The 23,905-nt window shown below is 36.2% G+C and overlaps 1 protein-coding gene across 2 annotated transcripts in view; it reads left to right on the top strand.

Annotated features, from left to right (window-relative positions):
• Positions 1-23,905, top strand: part of DCDC1 (doublecortin domain containing 1) — a 484,783-nt gene that overhangs the window by 381,724 nt on the left and 79,154 nt on the right. For both annotated transcript variants that reach the window (XM_058688531.1, XM_058688532.1), the window contains 2 exons: positions 10,904-11,027; positions 23,410-23,591. In XM_058688531.1, the coding sequence (XP_058544514.1) occupies positions 10,904-11,027; positions 23,410-23,591 (306 nt within the window). The remainder of the gene's footprint in view (positions 1-10,903; positions 11,028-23,409; positions 23,592-23,905) is intronic.

Here is a 23,905-nt window from a genome sequence, read left to right as displayed (position 1 = left end):
TCATAAATAAGTGGGCAGAGAATGTCCTATTGGCCAGTCTCTGAGTCCTGGAAAATCAACTTCCCATTTCCTCCACACTGACCTCCTCCATTCCACACACTACACACCCCTCAAGAATACTCAGTGATTCTCTGGTCAGTTCTCTGTAGTACCTTGTATAACTCCCTATGATTGATTGCCCTGGTCACTTTGTATCTCTGTTGTTTGTTCCATTGTTCCATCTTCCACCCACTGGGACTCCTCAGGGCTAGAAATGTGTTAGTTCCTGGATGCCTGGCACCCAGCAGAATAAATGTGGAAATGTGTTGGATGGTGCTCCCAAACCAACTTTAGGCAAAAGATCCGTGTTGTTATTTGATTAGATTTGTGGGCTTCCTATTGATATTCTTTTTTTCCCCAGTGCTCTCATATATCATCATTTTTTTTTTCTGGATAACTGTTCCTGACTTTTTCCATTTGGATCCTCGACTGTTTTCTTCTTTCCCTCTAAGTTACTGGTTCTTCTGCTTTTCAGGATCTTTGTTTGATATAGAACTAAAATGTGACTCACAATAGACAATATCTAGACCTTAAAAGCTATTTGGAAAAATATATCTGAAGAGGAAATTCTTATGAAAAGCTATTACTCAATTCTCATGACTGTAATTTCTGAGTAGTGATGTAGTGATCACTAAAGTCCATCCCACAGTTCCCTGGGAGGCCATACTGTATCACCCTTAGACCAGGCAACTGGGGTCCATCATTATAATGCTAACATTGCTGCCTTTAAAAGCATTATCGCTTACTGCCTTTAAAAGCATTCCTTAAAGAACCAGAGAAACTACTGTTAGATAAACCAGTGGGTGGACATTAAAGAAAGGAAAGGAAAGGATGGGAGCTGATGAAGGCAGCAATGAGAATTAGAAAAGAGATGAGTTATCAGTGGTAGCAGCCACCCTTAACCCATAAAAGTTCCTCAGAGGTAAACAGCGGAGAAAGGAGTAAATGTTTGAGAGAAAGAACAGGAAAAAGTAAAAGACTAGAACAATAGAAATGACTAAGTTATACTAGAAAACATGTACACCAAACTGCTGTGACAAATAGACTCCAAATCTTTTAGGCATATACAGAGGCTCATTTCTCTTTGCATGGTTGTTTATAGACGGGGGGAACTACAGGGCTGGTAGGCAGCGCTCCATTCTTATCATGTGGCCTCTACCGAGGAGTCTAAAGTGGCTGTTCCAGCCTTTGCCATCTTCCAGCCAGAGGGATGGAGAAGAGAAAGGAGCCATACCCACTCACAGCTCATTTGGCTAGAACTTTGCTACCTGGCTACACTTAAATGCAAGCAAATCTTGTAGCTAGGCAGCCATGTGCCTGTCCAAAAATCAATTACTACTGAAGGAAAGGAGAATTATTTGGAGGATAACTATTTCTTCCTGATATGGAAAAACAGAGGCAATCAGGAGTTGTACATGGTGAAATACGTTCAGCAAAAGAGTTGGCTAGACATGACAAGGGCAGGGAAATGAAAAGCTGTAGATATAAATTACTCTCTTCTAGCCAAAACTCTGTGTTTTTACTCAAAGTATCATATATTTTGTAGTTATTCTATAATACCAAAAATTGTATTCTTTCTCCATTTTTTGAAATGGCATCTGTTTTCTTCTCCTTCACTGTTCCAAACTCATGGGAGTTTCATGTATTTAAAATGCATGCCTCCTTTAAGGATTTCCTCCCCTCCCCCCCCCAACAGTTTCTTTCCATAACATAAAGCTCATTTTATTTTCTTTACATTAGTTGTAACTGTTGTAGTTTCTATTGAGAGTGCCATTTTTTATTACATATTGTATTGTTTTCAGAAACTTCACCAGATATAATTTTTGCTTCATCCTAAAATGCAGCACCTTTCCTGAGGGCAGAAGCCCTCTCTAACTTCTTTTAGATTCCTTATAGTGCCTGGCATAGAGCTGGGGAGAAAGAGCAGGCACTCAACAGACAGTTATTTGTTTGTCTTATTTGCACAAAAATCAATGCAAGAACTTCAGAAAGCTTATTCCCCAAAGAGCTGAGGTACCAAAGCTAACCTATCAGGCACAGATCAGAGACAAATGAAACAGATTCAGGAATGCAGAGATCATACGGGGTTCCACTGTAAACAAGTATTGTTGAAGGAAGAATGGATTTTTTTTATTTGTTTACAAATCTTGTACTTGATAGAGATTTTACTGTAGTTGCTAAGAGAGCTTTGCTTTTACACAAGTATGAAACTCTCTGAGTATGGGAGATAATGATAGGTTTTTAGTGCTGAATATAGATTACTTCTATGTATCCAGAATCTAAATAACCAGGAAGCTCAACCAACTAGAAAAACAAAACAAAATAGCTCAGGTCAAAGACTTATTTTAAAAAGCAAAATTACAAGAGATGTCAGATTTGGGTTTATATCCATTTGTATATCCATTTACATTTATACGTTAAATACATACATATTGCTGGCAATTACCGTTATTGTACTATGGGTTTCCACCATGTTTCATTGTTGATCTTAAAAAAATAACTTTGGATTGTGTTAAAGGGCTTAATTAATTAATTATATTCAACTGAGAAAAATATAAAATTATGGAAATTTTTATGAAATTAGTATTACTTTCAGTGTAATTTCTAGACCAATTTCTCATTCTTAGACATTCCTAGTTATGCAAGATAGAGCCATGAGCATAAAGTTCTCCTTCTTAGCCCCTCACTGACATTAAAATCCAATCTCTGTCTTAACTAATTTGCTAGTTATTAAAATAATGTAAAGAGATGGGGTAAATAAGAATATATAACACAGATGAACAAATTCCAACTGTACTTATTAGTTTGTACAAAATATTCCAAAAATAAAATAAAATAATGTTTAATATGCAAATTTTCTTGATTTTTTATACATTTTGGCTTGTAAATTAATGATACTCCAACCTTCGGTGCCCTGTTTCTGTTCAGGTAAAGTTACTTAAAATTTAAATCTCCAAAATATTTATATAAACTACTAAATTTATCTTTAATATTCAGTGCAAATTGCAAAATAGATGTAGCCTAAAATATTTCATGCAGTGGTACTGGTATAAGACTAGAGTGTGATATTTGACGGCTTCAAGTTTCCATGCATGTATCTAATCTTTTAACCCTTATACAGTGTTTAAAATGATTAGGTTTTGTGCATAGTTCTGATTTTAAATGATTTCTTCCCTGTCTAGAGGACTAGAATGATACAAAGCTTCAAAAACAGTTCAAATCCATGAGAATCTGTTGTGCTATTATTAAATCCCATCAAAGTAGGTAGTAGTAGTTGTTGTTATTAATAGTATTATTTACAATCTACTCATTTCTTTCTCATATCCGTTTTTTTTCAGACATGGGGTACTTAAAGCTAGTCTTACAAACTGATTTCTATCAAAATCAATGTATGAAATATATGAGAGTTTTATACAAATAGTGTGCCATTTGTTGTTTCTGAGGAACCATGCAATTTTAAATTAATTATGGATGCATTCTAAGTGGTCTAATCTGTGGCTTAGATGACCTTAAAAGCTGAAAAGTGACCTGTTAAAGAAATAAATAGGTCCTCACCCAAAGCAAAGAGTTAAAGTGTTTCTCTGATGGTTGCAGGGTGTGAATCTGATAGTTTTCACATGTATGTTTCTTAGACACTGCTGCTTTGAGTTAGAATTTGCCAGAGTATTTAAAATTTACTCTATCAGATCCAAAATATATACTGCATCATATTTTCTTATTATGTTTATTACATTGTTGGAAACAACATAATAGTGTCCTGATAGAATATGAAAAAGACAATTTGCTCTTCAGCTGCAACACATTTTAGGTTTGTTTTTATTTTACTATTAATTTCTAAGAGTATAAAATAATACCTTTCTATCACAGTGCATACAGTCTTGCACAATTTCTCATAGCCTGCCACAACACTGAAGTTCCATCAAAGGTGCTGAACTCCAAAAATATTATCTAAAGTGTTTTTGTTTCCCATTTCTTTATAACATTAATTGACTAGAGCATTCTGTGTATGAGTCTACTAGTCAGACTGAATTGATATGATCAATCCTGGACCTAGTTTTTGAGGGAGGAGGTATGGGTCAACTGAAATGCTGAATGATTCTGATTTTTTATCTTTTAGGCTCAGTTAAATCCAGGAGGATATTTTAACTTTGGTCATACTCCTATCCATGGGGGTAGATGCTCATTAAGTTTCATAAATAGACTTTTTATCTTTAATGGAAAGTCAGGGTTAATACAGACACTATTTTAACTAAATAAACCTGCTTTTGAACCTTATTTGGCTGTCTTGTAGGGTGTGTATATAGGTGTGTGTTTTCAAGTAGGGCTTCCAAAGCCTGAGATGTTTTGTTTTATATAATGTTTCTATTAAAAACACCTAATTGTTCAAGAATACCCTTTTTTACACTAAAGAGAAGAAGGGAAAATATTAAATAGAGATAAATTCTTCAGGGGCCAGAAAAAGGCTGCCTGCAAGCATTGCACGAATCGCTGTCTCCACCTAGTGGAGGCTTTCAGGAATTAAGATTCTGGGTCCGTAACAATGCTGTAAAGTTTTGTTATCTATAAATGCTGTAAAGATTTATGTTATGCACTTGTACAGTCATTACGGCTGGGCCTGCTGGTGCCATTACAGTTAAGGGTCTGTCAGCTCTTCATTTATAAGACAGAATATTAAGATGTCTATTGCTTTTACATAAAAACTCATACTGTGCTGGAACTCTGAAATCTAATGGCCTTTGGTCTATGCGAATGTTTATTAATAATGTAAGTTGAACTTGATCAGCTCCTTTTAAAGAGACTTTGTTGGGCTGAAGTTATATAGGAACTGCAACCAGAAGACTGAATGTTTTCCCTTGAAAGAACCTTAGAATTAAACTAAAAAATAAGTTTCTACCCATACATTCATACAAGTATGCTTTTGTAAATTATAAGCATATTGTATATTATGGCTGAAGTTTTATTTTTGAATCCTCACACTTGCAGATTAAGTCCTGTCCCAACCCCTTTGCCAAGATATTGTTTAAATTCAGTTTACACTCTTTTATGAATAGATACCTGACCCAAGCGTATGGCTGGCTAAATATTTAAATTGCCTCTCCCTACGCCTTCCTTTGGAGTTTTCATTCTAGTCTCCTTGAAAACAATGCTGTCTGGGGCAGCATTTCTATATGCTAAGGTTTTATTAGGAAGTGCAGTCCTAGGTCAGCAAAGTGGAAGGAAAATAAGAGCGTGGCAGGGATGGAGGGAAATAATGATACATGCTCCTGTTCTCAGTCTTGAAGAAAGCTTTCCAGTACAACCAGTACATTGCTTTTTAAAAACAGAGTTGGCTCCTATTGCAGAGTATGATCTATCTTACTCCAGAATGCCAGAGTTTACCTGTAATAAGAGTATTGGGCTTACCAGAGATTTAATACAGCATCCTCACCACTTCAGATATCTCCAAAGCTACTGGATGTACCAGGCTGTAACATCCAGGTGACAGGGAAGCTTGTACTGCCACTTGGACCTGCTTCAGATTCCTGTCATGCTGTGGACGCCTGTTGAAATTGACAGCCTTCTGGGTTATCTGGTAAAAGGCTCAGAGCAGTATTTTTCAAGTGTGGTACATGATGTTTCTAAAACCCACAAGAACCTATTAGTGCTGTGTCTTTTGTTGTTGTTGATGTAGTAAGAGGTACAAAATGCAACAAATTAACATTTATCTTAGAGGAATATCCCTACATATATCAGACTAATGGACATCTAAAAACTCCATTGATGTAGCAAACCCTTATTGCCCACCCTCTGGCAAGGAAGAGGAGACTAACAATTTGGCTACTAATATAGGAGAAAACCAAGAGAATGTGATTTCATGGAAGTTAAGAGAAATCAAGTCAAGTGAAGAACGTGTTTTCAGGGAAAAATGACCATTTGTTAGACATTGCTGTTCAGGTGTATCTTCAGAAATGACTTTTGCCTTTTGTAATGTGAAAATCCTAATGGGCAGTTTTATTGGGGTTTCAGAGATGAAAATCTAACTGGAATTGGTCTAAGAGAAAAGAAGAGAAGAGGAAATGAGTCTTTTAAGGAATTTTCTATAAAGGAACACAATGAAATCAGGCAATAACTGAAGGTGGTTGTGGGGTGTAGAGAAGGTTCTTTTCTCTTTCTTTCTTTCTTTCTTTCTTTCTTTCTTTCTTTCTTTCTTTCTTTCTTTCTTTCTTTCTTTCTTTTCTTTCTCTTTTTTCTTTGTTCTTTCTTTTTTCTTTCTCTCTCTCCCTCCCTTCTTTCTTTCTCTTTCTTTCCTTCCTTCCTTCCTTCCTTCCTTCGTTTCTTTTTATTTTTTTTCTATGTCAGACCTGGCAGATATTATGCATATGGAATGACCCAGAGGGCAGGAAAATTAATAGTGCAGGGCAGAAACAAAGTCCTAGATGACAGAGGATAAGGATCTAGGCCACAGGCCAAAGTTTTGGCCTTAGACTAGAGCCAAACAGCTCCACTCTAGCTAGTCTAGAGGGAGGGAGTCTGGAAGATTTGCTGATGGGAAGATGAAGAAGGTCTCTTTTGAACACTTGTGTTTTGTCAGTGAAATAAGATCTCCAACAGCCCTGAGCAATGGATGACATAGTGTGGGAGGTTTAATGAGAAGGAAATGGTGTGCTTCTCAGAGGCCTGGAGTCATTGGGCTAGAGGAAGGCAGTGGGATGCCCCAGAAGTCCTAAGGACCCACTTGAGGTTTGTGGTTGTACATTTAAAAATAGTGCTTGTCAACACTATTGGATCTGATGCTCCCTTTGTATAACAAATATTTTGTAATCCTAAAATATTATTTTACTATCCCAAAATACAATTTGTAGTTAAGATAACCTAAGCACCAATATAATTTCCAAATAAATGCCTGTCTAGTAACAATAACTATAGTAAAAGAAAAATAATTTAAAAATAAAAGTAATATATATTTCAATATAATTTCTCAGTACAGTGATACTAGATAACATGATTAAGTTTGCAGATTCTTGTTCCTATGCAAATACCAGCTAAATGTATGAACTATAAATGCCAAATGATACAGTTGTGTTATACTGGTGACTCAAAAGCCATGAATGTTAGTGTCATTAGTGATAGGATTTTTCCAAACGAGTAAATGACACATGAAGCATCAAAGTTACCCTCTTTGAGATACTTTTTTAAAGGTATATTTATTTATTTTGAGAGAGACAGAGGCAGCACAAGTGAGGGAGAGGCAGAGAGAGAGAGAGACAGAGAGAGACGGAGACAGAGAATCCCAAACAAGCGCCACAGTGTCAGCCTGGAGCCCCATGCAGGGCTCAAATTCATGAAACCCTGAGATCATGACCTGAGCTAAAACAAAGAGTTGGACGCTTAACCGACTGAGACACTCAGGCACCCCTCCCTTTTGAGATATTAGAGGGAGTTGCATTTCTAGAAAATGTAATGTGTATTATAATCGAGCAAAAATACTTTATTATAAAATGTAGTTTGGTTTTAGGCACTTATAAATAGATATTGATCTAACATGAACATTCAGAGGGAAATTTGCAAGTGTAGAATGCAGGACAAACTTTCTTTGTGTAGGACTTTCCCACACTTTGAAGGACATTTGGTATTCTTGGTCCCCTGCCAGGTGAAATGACAGCAATGTCTTCCAATCATTGTGAGAACCAAAAAGTTCTTAAATTCTCAAAACTCTCTGTAATATATCCATACCACCTCCCATTCTCATTGTTCTCTGTTGATCTATTGCGATTCCATGAATGGAATCTTTAATGTGTTTTCTCTAGCCACTGTCGACTATTAAGGTATAGGCTTTCAGTATGTAGAGAATTGGACCAGGGTTGGTTTCTATTTTTTAAAACTTGAGTACAAAAAAAGGAAGAGTAGGGCAATGAGTCAGGACAAGAGCATGACTGTAATACTGGATCATGAATTCTAGCTCAGTATAGAGGGAAGAGTGGACTTGGTAGGGAGGTATGGAATGTGACAAGGTGATAGAAAAAATGGTTTGGAATATTTGGTAGAGTGAAGAATTGTTAGAGTGGGCTACTTAAATATGTGAACTAGAGAAAATGGAGATGGTCGTGAGAAGGTGGGCTTCTTGCACTTAAAATTTTAGCAGTGGTACTGTTATTTGTAATGACCAGTTTAAGGCTGTATCCATGGGAAGGGTAGCTGATGTGAGATGGAGTTAAGATTATTGGAGGCACTGAGAGGCCAGGGGGGATTGTCTACTTAGATATTTAAAAGATGTTGAATGATTACCAGAACAGAGGGGGAAAGAACAAAAGCAATCCAGGATGGTAAAATCTTTAATAAATGAGCAGGAAGGGTAAAGAGGAACTGATATGAATGCAACAAGGAAGGCTAATAGGTGCTCTGGTCTGTTGGAATGTGCTTCAAAGCAAAGACCTTTGGAGGAGGATGCAGGAACAATAGTCTGGAAGTGGTGACGAGGAGCAAGAAAGAGAGCTTCCACACACACCTCCAGATAATTTAGTTTTCCTTTAGCATAAGAATCAAAATTTGTTTTTTATTTTTATTTTTAAAGTTTATTTATTTATTTTGAGAGAGAGAGAGAGAGAGAGCACAAGCAGGGAAGGGGAGAGAGAAAGGGAGAGAAAGAACGGTTCTCAGGAATTGTGATATCATGACCTGAGTCAAAGCCAAGAGTCAGATGCTTATCTGACTGAGCCACCCTGGCTCCCCTAGAGAGATTTTCAATAGAAGCAGATCTTTAGGAGATTGCCAGGTATTCAGAAAAATAAAAATTGATGTGAACTAATTATGTGTTCCTGTCATTTTCACCAGCAACAGCAGGAGTTTACTACCTTCCGATGTTACTCATTTTCCTATAGTTCAAATATGTTGTCTAAAAGAATGAGCTTTCCATTTCCCCTTAGACTTCATTTCAAGTGGTTGGGTATTTATTGCATGTAGCTAACATTCTGGGGGCATCAAACTAAAACATATGATTTCACTGAGAAATATAACACAGGGGCTATATGCCCTGTCTTCTAAGAGCCTTCAACTTGGTTCCACCTGGTTCCATGTTGGTAAGGAACAGGTCTTTCCTGCCACCCCACCCCTCACCATCAGGCCCCAAGAATTTCCATCAATCTTATGGGAAATCTGGGCCCTTGAACATAAGATTGAGTACTGCAGTTGGTTCTGATGGGGACGGGCTATTTCAGAAAACTTTTAAGCTCAGATGACCATCACATGTGCTCAAAAAGTGTAGGTGATGGGCTGCTTCTTGTATTCTCATTCATTAATCAGTGATTTGTTATTTTAATAAATGTCCATCATTTTATTTCTAGACTTGGTATGACTTAGCTATAGTGATTATTCTCTTGCCATAGTGTTAAATTTTATTGGCTAATATTGATTTAGGAATTTTACCTCTTTAAGTAAAATTGCTGTATTACTTCTTTTTTTTTTTTAACGTTTATTTATTTTTGAGACAGAGAGAGACAGAGCATGAACAGGGGAGGGGCAGAGAGAGAGGGAGAAACAGAATCTGAAACGGGCTCCAGGCTCTGAGCTGTCAGCACAGAGCCCGACGCGGGGCTCGAACTCACGGACCGCGAGATCATGACCTGAGCCGAAGTCGGCCGCTTAACCGACTGAGCCACCCAGGCGCCCCATGTATTCTTCTTAATTACCAGTGGTGGACTTTATTATGAAGCTTATCTCTCCTTCGTGGAATAAATGAACTAGTTTTCTCTATCTTTATGATTTAAAATATTTTATATAGCATGAAAATGATCTGTTCCATGACCTGTGGAGTTATGCAAGCAAGAGCATGCTCTGTATTTTCTGTTTCAAGTCTATGAGTTTTTTTTTAATTTTATTTATTTCATCAGAATTTTTGCGTTTATTAAACTACACATGCATAATATATTCTTTAAGCCCTTTCTATGCTAAATATTTAGCTCAGTTTTCCTGTTTGGATTGTATTATATTAATCTAGTTTTATTTGTAAGAGATTTGCTATTTTATTTTTATTTCAAAAACTTTTTTTGAATCATTCTACTGATGTTCTGTTTTTTAATTTATTTATTTCTATTTAAATATTATTTCCTTTCATGTATTTTCCGTGGGACAATTTTATATATATATTAAAATAATTGACTTGAATATTTATTAGTTCTTCTCAATTTTGCTTTTAATAAAAAAGCACCTAACATCATAAGTTAACCTTGATCTCATGACCCTCTATGAAATCACGACCTGAGTGGAAATCAAGACTCAGACACTTAACCAACTGAGCCATCTAGGTGCCTCTAAAATTTTTACATTGTTAGTACATGGCAAATATTACAAATGTTCCAAGAATTGTTAAAAAAGAGGTATTTTCTGTTGGTAGGCTACAATGTATATAAACAAATGGTCATACTTACATTTATTGGTTTTATCAGTCAGATATTTCATGTCCTTATGTGTTACTCTAGAAAAACTTTCCTGGTGGTTTATAATCTGTTGGTCTTGTAATGAGGTCTCTCACAGTAATTGTGTTTATGTCAGTTTCTCTTTGAATATCTCTACAAAGCTTTGCTTGATTTTTTCTGTCAGTATTATTTTGTTATTTATGTCATTGCTATTATAAAATGGTTATTTACTTTGACTTTTCTTCAAATTCCACTGTCAGTTATAACACTGCCAATGTTTCCTTATTTAAAAAAAATTATTCTTTCATTTTAAAATGGCTTTTTTGTATGTCTCTTGTACACAGCAAATGATCAGATTTGGGTTGTTAATTCAAACTGAACTTTGCCTAGTACATAGTAAGAAGTACTCAATAAATATTTAAAAATCATATTTAATCTTACTAAATTCCTTTTTGTCTCTTATTTTGTTTTAGGTGGGCCATAAAACACGAAGGGACTAATAAACCGGGCCAGTGGAAACATTCCAGAGTTGAAAATCCTCTCTGGAACAAGCTTACCTACATGTGGCCAGTTCTTCCCAGTGGCCAACTTAATAAGGTTGTATTTAGTATAAGACGTGGTTGTTAAGATTTACTTCTAGTCCCAACATGTGGTCAATTTTTCTGAAAATTTCCATGAAACTTGAATTACAGTTGTTAGGTGCAAGAGATCAATTAATTCTGTTGTTCTACCAATTCATTAGAAAGATGTGTCTGAGTCTTTCTTTATTGAAATGAATTTAGTTCATCTTGTAGTCTGTCAAGTTTTTCTTTATGTATTGTAAATTTGGTTCTTAGAAACACACATATTTGGAAATATTATTTCTCTCTCATGAATTGAAACTTTTATCATTCAGTAAAGATTCTCCCTAGCTCTAGTAAAAATCTCAATTATGCAATATTAATAGAAATTTCCCAGCTAATTATTATTTTTTTATTTTTACTTGCTTAATATATCTTCTTTCATTTCTTTTACTTCCTATGTTTGTATATTCTATTTTAGGAAGTTCCTTGGTATACAGTTAATATGAAAACAATTATCTGACAATCTTTAAACTAAAGGATTTGGTCTTTTCTATTTATTGTCACAACAGATATTTTTGGATTATTATTTGCTTTCTATATGTCCTGGTTTTCTTATGTTTCATTTTTTCTCCATTTTTATGTTCTTTTAGATTGACTTTTTTTTTCTCATTACATTTCCCCCTAGTAGAGTTTGGAAATTATACACTCCATTTCCATTCTTTTGTGTTATTACTCTGAATGTTTAAGCTTGCATATGTAAGTGATCAAAATCTAAAGTAAACAAATATATTTACTCTTCTCCCAAATAATTGAGAACATTAGAATACCTTAACTTCAGTCACACAATTTGTAACATATGCTATTATTGCCATGAAATTTATCTTAAAAAAATTTTTTTTAGGGGAGCCTAGGTGGCTCAGTCGGTTGAGCGTCCGACTTTGGCTCAGGTCATGATCTCACAGTCTGTGAGTTCGAGCCCTGCATTGGGCTCTGTGCTGACAGCTCAGAGCCTGGAGCCTGCTTTGGATTCTGTGTCTCCTTCTCTGTCTTCCCTTCCCCTACTCATGCTCTGTCTCTCTCTCTGTCAAAAATAAACAAACATTAAAAATTTTTTTTAAATTTTTTTTAACATTTATTCATTTTTGAGAGACAGAGCATGAGGGGAAGGGCAGAGAGAGAGGGAGACACAGAATCCAAAGTAGTCTCCAGGCTCTGAGCTGTCAGCACAGTTCTGAGAGCTCAGAGTGCTGACAGCTCAGAGCCCGATGCAGGGCTCAAACCCATGAGCCCTGAGATCATGGCCTGAGCTGAAGTTGGACGCTTAACTGACTGAGCCACCCAGGCTTCCGTGAAATTTATCTTTTTAAAAATTTCCCCCAAATTTTAAATTCTTATATGTAGCAAATATTTATTTAGATTTAGCCCCATTCCTTCCCCCTCTTTATTGTTATAATTCCTTCTTCTATTTCAGTCCTTCCACCTGTGATTACTTTTCTTCTATCTAGCATACCCTTCTTTAAGTTATTGGTAACAAACTCTTTTCGTTTTTACTTATCTGAAAATGTCTTTCTTTTGCCCTCCTTTATATAAGGTATTTTCACTTAGTGAATGGAAGATGTCATCACTGACTTCTACCTTCCATTGTTGTTATTGAGCAACCATCTATCATTCTAAATGTTAATCCCTTGAAGGTAATCTTTTCTCTGGCTACTTTTAGTATCTTTCCTTTTCTTTGATATTTTTCAGCTTCACCACAAAATGTCTAAGGGAGATTGCTTTTTATTTTTCCTGCTTGGTGTTCTTGAATCTGTGGATTGGTACCGTGCATCATTCCTGGAAATTTATCACCCATTGTCAAATAGTCTCTGTCCTATATCCCTTCATTCCATTCTTTACAGAAAACCCTGATTAGGTGTGAGCTAGAGCTTCTGATTTTGACCTCCATGCCTCTTAATCTCTCTTTTGTATTTCTCATGTCTTTGTCTCTTTATGGTACATTTTTGCATTGTGTTTTTAGGCATTTTTCTTTCAGATAATTAATTTTCTCTTCATCTTTATCTCATGTATTTTAAACTACAAGTGAGGGTCAACCTGTGTGGTATGAATTCTCAGTGAAGATTATTTTTCTCTTCTACACAGAGAAAATGTTTGAAATAATCTATTTTACTTGCAGCCACCTGGAGGGTATCATTTCTGGTTTGCCTTTTCAATATTTAACTTACTGTGACTCTTCTTTTATGAGGGGAGAGAGTTTTCTGTTAGACTTCCCACTTTGGGTAGGCCTTGAAATTTGTCTCTTGTGTCCTTCCCCTGCAAGACAATGGAAGGAGAAACTCAAATTCATTGGGGTGTGTCAAATTTCCTAAAAATAAAATCCAGTTTCAGCATTTTGTTTACCTCTCTGGGTCCCTAGTATATTTTGCTTTATCCTCATGTCATTGATACACTCTAAAGATTTTTAGAACTATTTTCTCCTGATTTTTTTAGTTGTTTTGTCATGCTTTCTGATTTCAATCAAGTTTTCTCTTTCCCTTAAGTCACAGTTTCCTATGCCTCCTCACTGATTAAATGAGTCTCAGCACTTTAGGAAAAAGACAGATGGAGTCTGAAGCCAAGAAGTCATTTACTTAGGCCCCAAAGATATTCTTATATTTAGACGTTCTTATATTTAGTAGTGAAGCAGCAGTCTAGATATGAGTTTTGTTAAGTGGGAAATAGGTTCTTCCAAATACCAGAGGCTGTGGGTTGGGCAGCCTGAGTCGGTGACTAGGTAAACTATGTGTCTAAGACTCGTGTTTGCAGCACTAGTGAGAGCCAACATGGAGCCAAGGGCAGAGAGGTGGCACAGAGAGACCAATGGGCCCAGAATAAGCCAAGGAAAAAAACTGCGAATTGTACCAACTCACCAATTCTAGATTTTTCTCCAGAGGTTCAGGAAAAACAGAGGCTAAAACCCAGAGAGGAGACAGGATAACATACCCCTCAACTGATGGTGTTCAGATGCCAGCAGGTTGTCCAGTGGCCAAAAAGCACAAGAGGCCAATACACAGACGCCTCTGAGGATCAAGGCTGCGTACTCACCTGTAGACCATGGACCCCTATCCCAATGGTATACAGTTTATAGAATTTTCATCTACCTGAAACCACACTGAGGAAGGGGAAGGGAAGGTTATACCTCTGAAAGGAAACAACAGTTCTGGTAAAAATTTGAAACTTCAGTTTGGTTGAATATGTATAGAAAGGACACAGCTAAAAACAAAAACCAAAAAAGCTGTTTACACTGGCAGAAACTGGAACACCTCTAATTGGAATATCAAGCTTCCTACCACCCAGTGGGGTGGGAGGTGAACAGAGATGCCTCACAAGGAAGTGTTCTTTTGTAGGAAAAGAGAGAAAATTATAATAATTTCAAATTTCACAGCTATTGTGCCTACATCTTTAACTTCAGTATATAAGTAAAATAATTCAGTTAATTAATTAATTGATTTAAATGATGCATGGTAATTATATTAGGAAACCTAAGTTAACCCCGTTCCTTTAAAATTTACCATTACAAAATGCATTTTTGTGAATGGTCTGAGATTTGACAGCTACATGGTCTTAGGAATAAAAATGGACTACTGCAAAGTTCTCTAGCCATTCAAATAGAATAATAGCATTTGGGTGGAGAGATAAGACTGTACCCCAACAAAACTCTGGTCCTCACTGATAAACCAAAAGGAAAGGACTAAGGCATTAAATTAGCTAAAATAAGACAAATTGACCGTGTATTTCAAAATGACTCAGCCTAAGAGTACTCTTAGTTCTTGCAATGTTTGAGAAAGAGAAGAAAACACTTACCAGGCAGGGAACTTAAAAAGTTCTTACTCAAATTAAATATAATCTGTTTTATATGGAGGAGTTCGAACTCACAAACTCATGAACTGTGAGATCATGATCTCAGCTGAAGTCAGACACTTAACCGACTGAGCCACCCATGCACCTCAGGATATCAGTATTCTTAAGATATGTTAAAACCTTATAAAATTATAAAGTTAATGAATTCTTTTTGTTTATTCTGTGACTAAATTCGCTGGAATAATTTATCGGAACTCAAGCTATTTTCTTATCCCTTGGGAAAAAAGTTGTAAATTGAGAAGTTGTATTTTTAAACACTTAAAGGTAAGGAGCAATGGATTTTCATATTCAAGGATGAAATTGCTGGAAAAGTGAGATTAAAGAGACTTAAGATTTTGGAATGGGCCACTGGATAGTGATTTTTAGATTCCCAAATTATTAAATTAAAATGTAACTATTAGGAGAGCCCATTTTAAACAAAATAGTGAAAAGTAAACATTTTATTAATTTTTTAAGACATTAAAAAGGGGAAGTGTAAGAAGGCCCAAGCCAGGGAATTGAAGAATCCATTAGTTTATTATTTTTTTTATTAAATTTTTTTTAAGATTTATTCATTTTTGAGAGAGAGAGAGAGAGGGAGAGAGAGAGAGAGAGAGAGAGGGGGGGGGGGAGGGGCAGAGAGAGAGGGAGACACAGAATCCGAAGCAGGCTTCAGGCTCTGAGCCGTCAGCACAGAGCCCGATGCGGGGCTTAAACTCACGAACCGCGAGATCATGACCTGAGCCACAGTTGGACACTTAACTGACTAAGCCACCCAGGCACCCCCCCCATTAGTTTATTATTAATGACACATACATGAAGGAGGACCAGTATGATTAAGAAATTTAGATAACTAGTTAAGAGTTGGACTTTCCAAAGAAGCACAGCCTCTCTCTTTTCATGAGAGAGAGGTGAAAGAGAAAAAGCAGAATTATCAGCATAAGTGAGCACCGAGACCCATCTCCTGACAATGCAGCAACAGCATGGAATGTTGTGAACACAGAGAAGACCAATAAAGAAATGAATGGGAACATAAGAATTCCAATGGAGAAAATGTTGGGGAGGAAATAGCTCTCCATGCTTATTAGTTAATTATACATGTTTTGTTGTCCTTCAAGATAATATTACGTTTCTTTGGGTTGTGTTCCATGGTGTCTCATATTATAGAGAAGACCCTTGGGCTTACTTCATTTAACTGGAAAGCAAAGGAAGCTGTCTGAAGTCAGCAATTGGTTGGTACTGTGGGGCTACAGTTGCTGTCTGTAGCAATTTAGGAGCTTAGGAACTTTTTTAAACTTTTAGTTTAATTCCAGTTAGTTAACATACAGTGTAATATTAGTGTCAGGTGTACAACATAGTGATTCAGCAATTTCACACATCACCCTGTGATCATCATGACAAGTGCACTCCGTAATCCCCATCACCTATTACCACCCCCCATCTCTGCTGACCATCTGTTTGTTTTCTATCATTAAGAGTCTGTCCCTTTTTTTTTTTAACTTTTTTTTTTAACGTTTATTTATTTTTGAGACAGAGAGAGACAGAGCACGAACGGGGGAGGAGCAGAGAGAGAGGGAGACACAGAATCGGAAACAGGCTCCAGGCTCTGAGCCATCAACCCAGAGCCCAACGCGGGGCTTGAACTCACGGACCGCGAGATCGCGACCTGAGCTGAAGTCGTACACTTAACCGACTGAGCCACCCAGGCGCCCCAAGAGTCTGTCTCTTGATTTCTCTCTCTCTCTCATTTGTTTTGTTTCTTAAATTCCACATGAATGAAATCATATGGTATTTGTCTTTCTCTGACTGACTTATTTAGCTTAGCATTATACTCTCTAGCTCCACCCATGTGGTTGCAAATGGCAAGATTTCATTATTTTTTATGGGTGAATAATATTCCATTATATATACATATATATGTGTGTGTGTGTGTACATATATATACATATATGTATATATATGTACACACACACACACACACACACACACACACACATACACACACACACCACATCTTTTTATTCCCAACATCTTTTTTATCCACTCATCAATCGATGGATACTTGGCCTGCTTCCATATCTTGGCTATTTTAAATAATGCTGCTATAAACATAAGGGTGCATGTATCCCTTGGAACTGTTGGGTTTTTTGTTTTGTTTTGTTTTGTTTTGTTTTGTATTCTTTGGGTAAATACCCAGTACTGTGATTGCAGGATTGTAGGGTAGTTCTATTTTCAACTTTCTGAGGAATCTCCATCCTGTTTCCCAGGGTGACTGCACCAGTTTGTATTCCTACCAACAGTGCAAGAGGATTCTTTCTCTCTCCACATCCTTGCCAACACCCGTTGTTTCTTGTGTTGTTGATTTTAGCTGTTTTGACAGGCATAAGGTGATGTCTCATTGCAGTTTTGATTTGCATTTCCCTAATGATAAGTGATGATGATCATCTTTTCACGTGTCTGTTGGCCATCTGTACGTCTTCTTTGGAGAAATGTCTGTTTATGTCTTCTGCCGACTTTTGAATTGGATTATTTGGTTTTTAGGGTGTTAAGTTTTAGAAGTTCTTTATATATTTTGGATACTAACCCTTTATTGATATGTCATTTACAAATATCTTCTCCCATTCCATAGGTTGCCTTTCAGTTTTGTTGATTTTTTTTTTCACTGTGCAGAAGCTTTTTATTTGATGTAGTCCCAATAATTTATTTTTGCTTTTGTTTCTCTTGCCTCAGGAGACATTTTGAGAAAAAAAATTGCTATAGCCAATGTCAGAGAAGTTACTGCCTGTGTTCTCTTCTAGGGTTTCTATGGTTTCAGGTCTCACATTTATGTCTTTAATCCATTTTGGCTTCATTTTTATGTATGGTATAAGAAAGTGGTCCAGTTTCATTCTTTTGCATGTCGCCGTGCAGGTTTTTCAACACCATGTGTTAAAGAGACAGTTGTTGTCCCTTTGGATACTTTTTCCTGCTTTGTTGAGGATTAATTGACCATATAATTGAGGGTTTATTTCTGGGTTTTCTATTCTATTCCATTGATCTATGTGTCTATCTTTGTGCCAGTACCATACTCTTTTGATCACTACAGCTTTGTAACATAACTTGAAGCTTGGAATCGTATACCTCCAGCTTTGCTTTTCTTTTTAAAGATTGCTTTGGCTATTTGGGATATTTTGTGGTTCCATACAAATTTTAGGAATATTTTTTTCTAGTTCTGTGAAAAATGCTATTGGTATTTTGGTAGGGATTGCATTACATGTGCAGATTGCTTTAGGTAGTATAGACATTTTAGCAATATTTGTTCTTCCAATCCATGAGCATGGGATGTCTTTCCATTTCTCTGTGTCATATTCAACTTCTTTCATTACTTTTTTGTAGATTTCAGAGTACAGATCTTTCACCCATTTGGTTAGGTTTATTCCTAGGTATCTTATTATTTTGGTGCAATTGTAAATAGAATCATTTTTTTTTAAATTTCTCTCTCTGCTGCTTCATTATTGGTGTATAGAAATACAACTGATTTCTGTACATTGATTTTGTACCCTCTGACTTTACTGAATTTGTTTATCAGTTCTAGCGGGTTTTTTTGGTGGAATATTTCAGGTTTTCTATCTATAGTATCATGTCACCTGCAAATAGTGGAAATTTTACTTCTTCCTTACTGATTTGGATGACTTTTATTTCTTTTTGTTGTCTAATTGCTGTGGCTAGGACTTCCAGTCAATGTGACAGTAATGAGAAGATTATTCTCCCTCATCTCTCCCATTTCATGATCATTTATGTCTAAAACTCGTGTAAATGTTGATTTGCTCTGAATTGCCTAAGATCTTTGTTGTAAAATAATTACAGGTAAGTTCTGAACTTCTTTCTTTTTTTTCACTTTTAGAGAGAGAGTGAGAGAGTGCTCACATGTGTACCTGCGCACACAAGCAGGGGAGGGGCAGAGGGAGGGAGAAAGAGAATTTTAAGCAGGCTCCACACCCAGAAGGGAGCCCATTGAGGGGCACAATCTCATGACCAGCCCTGAGATCATCACCTGAGCCAAAATCAAGAGTTGGACACTCAACCATCTGAGCTACCAGGTGCCCCAGTCCTGAATTTACTTCTTAAAGAAATTATGTAACTTCACTCTCACCATCCTTCTCATTAAGTGAAAATTTATATAATAGGAATGCCTCAAATGAAACTACACAATGAGTTTGTCATAACATATTTCTTTTCAGTAACTGTAGTAAGGGAGAACAGCCCCATGTTCCTCCATTGATGATAGATACATATCTTTATATACACCTTACAGTCTGTCCTTTGCTTTTAAATTCCATGGAGATAAAATGCCCTCAATGAAGGTCAGGAATACAGAAAAACTTTATTAATTCAAAGTTTGTTTGTTTAGAGGGGTGATGAGTTAGCCTCATTGTATGCCATCATTATAAACATATTTACTAAACAAATTATTATATTACAATATAATGGAAAAAAGACTAAACTGAAAAGCACTCTACTCATGAGACTTTAAACATTTATTTACACTGTGTTTATCCTAATTAAATGCAATTCATTTTATTTATTCACTCATTTCACAAATTAGAGCATTATAATAAGATACTGTTTCAGAATATTTAATTTTCACAACCGATTTTGTTTATAACATTTAAAGCACATTTTTGAACTATGTGTTTGTTCAATATATTTGCAAGATTCTAAATATTTTTCAAGAGAATATAAATTAGTAAATTTTCCTTATTATACTAGCTTTTAAAAAGTGGTCTCTTTTCCATAAACTAAAGGCCATGCATTTTGGTCTGTATTATTCTCACATGCCAGCATGTCTCCCCAGCACACCTGGATCTTAGACACTGCTAGGATTCTAAGGCCACATCTGTAGTGATTGTTTGAGCTTTCTGCCTGCCTATCATGACTTCTCCATCCTTTGGGTATTGGTACCCATATCCCCTTTAGGAAACTTCTTCCATTAATAGTTCATGCAGATTATGGTCTCATTGCTTGGGTTCCTCAGAAAGCAGAATCTGAGGCAAATGGCTTCTATGCTACTATCTCGTTAGGATGTGCGATCCCAGGGACAAGCAGGGAAGGAAGGAGAGCCAATAAGTGATGTGCTTTCAAGCTGTCTTTCAATAAGCCATTTAAACAGTGATTTTAGGAGAGTCTCTCCTGCAGGAGAAAAAGGAAAGAATTGATCCATTAACTTCCATCTCATTTGGGTCAAAGGTTTGCCCCAAGTTCACAGAGCGAGAATGATGGCTCAAAAATTCAAATTCAGGAAGTCTGACTCCAGAGCCCAAGCTCTTAGCCACTTCACGAGATGCTCTTCTGAATGTTAGTGATAAGAACTAAGAAGAAAATAGAAGCAAGAATAGGGGATAGAGAATGTTGGTGGTGGGGTGGGGGGAAGGTGAGGCAGGACAGGGTTTGGAAATTTCTGATTGCCTTGAGAAGCTTTTATTGAGGTGATACTTGAGTAAAGACCTGAAGAACAAACAGCTCCCTAGGGCAAGAACATGCCAAGAAATGCAAAGAGCCTGCAATGGTGTCTTTCAGGAACAATGCGGTAAATACGGCAGCAGTATTTGTGAGGGGGAGAGCAGTGGGAGATAAGGTCAGACGGGATAGAGATCATGCAGAGTCTCGTAAGCCATTTGAAAATCTTTGACTCTTACTGAGATGGGAGGGTGTGGAACAGAGGAGTTAGAGGAGTGATGTGCTCTGACTTAAGTATAACAGGATCATTATAATAATGGAACAAAAGGGAGATAAGATGGAAGCAAGAATAAGCAGAAGAGTTTTGCAATTTGTAGGTAAGAAAAACTAGTGGACCAGCACTGTGGGAGTGGAGGTGTTTAAGAGTAGAACAGTCCTAGATATATTTTGAAAGTAGAAGCAGGTTTTGCTGACGGATTAAGTTAAAAATAAATAAATAAATAATTAGAAAAGGCCCAATATTGGGAAATTTAGATAGACATTTTAATTAACTCATGGGATAAAGAAGAAATCATGATGAAAAATTAAAAAAGAAATACTGTATTTAAGAACCAAAACAAAATGTGTGAGATGTAGCTGAAGTGTACTTGAAGGAAATGTACCACCTTAAATACTTAAATTGAAAAAGAAGAGAGGCTAAAAATTAATGAGATAAGCTTCCAATTTGAAAAGTCAGGAATATAATAGCAAAACAAACTCAAAGAATTAGAAGGAAAGGCATAGAAAGTTATAAGAGCAGAAATTGATACGATACCTACAAAACAAATCAACAAAGTCAAAAATTTGTTGCTTTGATATACCTGGCCAAACTGATTAAGAAAAAATAGTAAAGGTACATAATATTAGAAATAAAGGAAAGCTGTAAATACAGATAGTGAGAGATTAAGGAGATAATAAGAGGATAGTATAAATAACTTTATGCTAATAAATATTATAACTTAGATAAACAGAATGGTCAACGTCCTGCACAGAAGTAACTTAGAATGGAGTCAAGAAGAAACAAAAAGCCTGAATAATCCAATAATTGTGGAAGAAATAGAATCAATAGTTAAAATCTCCCCACCAAGAGAACACCAATACCAAATAGATTTATTGGCAGATAAAAAAGAAGCGACACTGTCTAACTCATTTCATGAGGTTGGGATAAACCTAATACCAAAATTCGACAAAGTTAGTATAAGAAAACTACACATTAATTTCATTTATGAACATACATGCAAAAATCCTAATGTAAATACTAGAAAATTGAATTTAGCAATCTGTAAAAAAGATAAGACACTGTGACCAATTTAGATTGATCCACGAATGCAATATTAGTTTAAAATTTCAAAAAATTAGGGATGGCTGGGTGGCTCAGTCAGTTAAGCCTCTGACTTCAGTTCAGGTCATGATCTCCCAGTTTGTGAGTTCAAGCCCTGCGTTGGGCTCTGTGCTGACAGCATGTGAGCGTGGGGCCTGCTTCGGATTCTGTCTGTGTCTCTCTCTTCCCTTCCTCCACTCATGCTCTCTTTCCCTCTCAAAAATTAAATATTAAAGAAAAATTTTTTAAATTAATGTAATTAACACAGAGCCGATGAAAGGGTAAATAATCATACAAACACATCTCAACAAATGCAGATAAAAAGATTTTTATATGACTCAATGGACATTCACAAAAAAATCTTACCAAAATGGGACTGATAGGAAGTTATGCAGAGCATTAATATCCCACACAGACTTTTAGAAAACTAGGCAAGCTGATTCATAAATACATATGAAATATTAAAGGGCCAACAGAAGCCAATTTCCAAAGAATAACAACAAGGTGAGGGTAGTTGCCCTGTCAAATATCAAAACTTATCAAATATAAAGCTGTTGTAATCAAGGCAGTAGAGTCCTGTATAAGGATAGGGAAATCAACAATTGAAGAGAATAGAACACATAGAAACATGCACACTTAAATGGAATTGAGGTATTTTACAGGATGGTCATTGCAGATTAATGGGGGATTAATTGCTGCCAGGACAATTATTTATGCAGATAGGGAAAAAAACGAAAGAATTTAGACCTTGCCTAACAACATCATCTCTGATCATCTGTCCCCCTATTTACTCTTCTTCCACAAAAGTTTATTTTTGTGACTAGCCATACCATCCACCCAGTTGCTCAAACTACAAACCTGGGAGCAATCCTTGCCTCTTTTTACCACCCAAATAGCATGTTCTGTTAATCCTTAAGTCTCTTACCTACACTATGCCCTGTCTTTTTACCCATCCTTTACTGCACTAACTCCAACTGAAACTTCAGATCTGCTACACTGCATTTTTAAGGTAGGTTCTCCTCCTGTGTGGTCCCATCACACCCAATTCTCTGTTGCGGTTGTACACACTATTGTAATTGCCAGTTTATTTCTAGGTAAGTTTTTGAGGCCATGCTGGAAATTCCTTGAGGAAGAGTATTCTGTCTTGTGCAGTTTTATTTCCAGTGCCTACTACTGTGCCTGGAATATAGTAAACCATCAATCAATATTTAGAAAATGCATGAATTAATAAATGAATGAATGATACAAAGTAAGTGAGTTTGGCAACTGAAACAGCTGAAATTTGTCTAAGTTCTTTTGTCCTCTCATTCTGGTTTTTGGAGAGCTCCTCAAATATGTTCTTTTTGCCAAATAGATCTAGCTTAAGATGATACTATCTCAGACTATTGTAAAACCACTTTTCGCACATTCTTCACATCGATTAAAGATACTTCACACACAAGCAAAAAGCATCCAGTTAATTCAGTTTTATCTTTTGAGAATGATGTTTCTCCGAGAAGAACTAAGTCTTCTATGCTGTAACACAACACAGGTTGTACACACATTTTTAAACTGCTCATCTTAAAATTTTTCCTCTTTAATTAAGTAAAACATCACTTGGAATTGTCTGAAACATCTTAGGTGGCCAATACATTTTCTGATGAATGAACAAAAAAATTAAAGGTATAAGTTGTGTGTTTAAATTTTTTTTATATCTAGAAATGACTCTTCTTATTATCACATTCTTTGTCATTTTTTTCTGAAGGAGTTTGATTGGCCAATAGAAGGATTGCTGATTCCAAACAGTCCTCCCATGAAGAAATCCATCTGTAAGACCCCAGGGCCACCTGTCCCTGTGAGGCTGAGAGTTTTGCGGAATGGAGACAAGAATAAAAACAGAGCCATTGTTCTAACCAGTCCAGATGTCTCACCTGGACGGAAAATTCTGTAAGAACAACTTATTCATACTTCTTGTTTCTAATTTCTACAAATTTTTGTCTTCATTGTGTATGCTTTTCTGAGAGAATTCTGTGTTTGCTTGTTTGTTTATTTATAAAAAGCAATCTGGGTCGTATCTTTTTATTATTTCGTATACATTTATAAATAAAGATTTAACTTTTACAGACATTAATTTTTAAAGCAGTTTTTAAAAATATTTATTTTTGTGTGTGAGAGAGAGAGAAAGAGAGAGAGAATGAGTGGGGGAGGGGCAGAGAGAGAAGGGAACAGAGGATCTGAGACTGGCCCTGCGCTGGACAACA

This window comes from Neofelis nebulosa, chromosome 10 (genome assembly GCF_028018385.1).
Source record: "Neofelis nebulosa isolate mNeoNeb1 chromosome 10, mNeoNeb1.pri, whole genome shotgun sequence".
In the NCBI taxonomy this organism is placed as follows: domain Eukaryota; kingdom Metazoa; phylum Chordata; class Mammalia; order Carnivora; family Felidae; genus Neofelis; species Neofelis nebulosa.
This window is presented reverse-complemented; position numbering and strand designations above follow the sequence as displayed.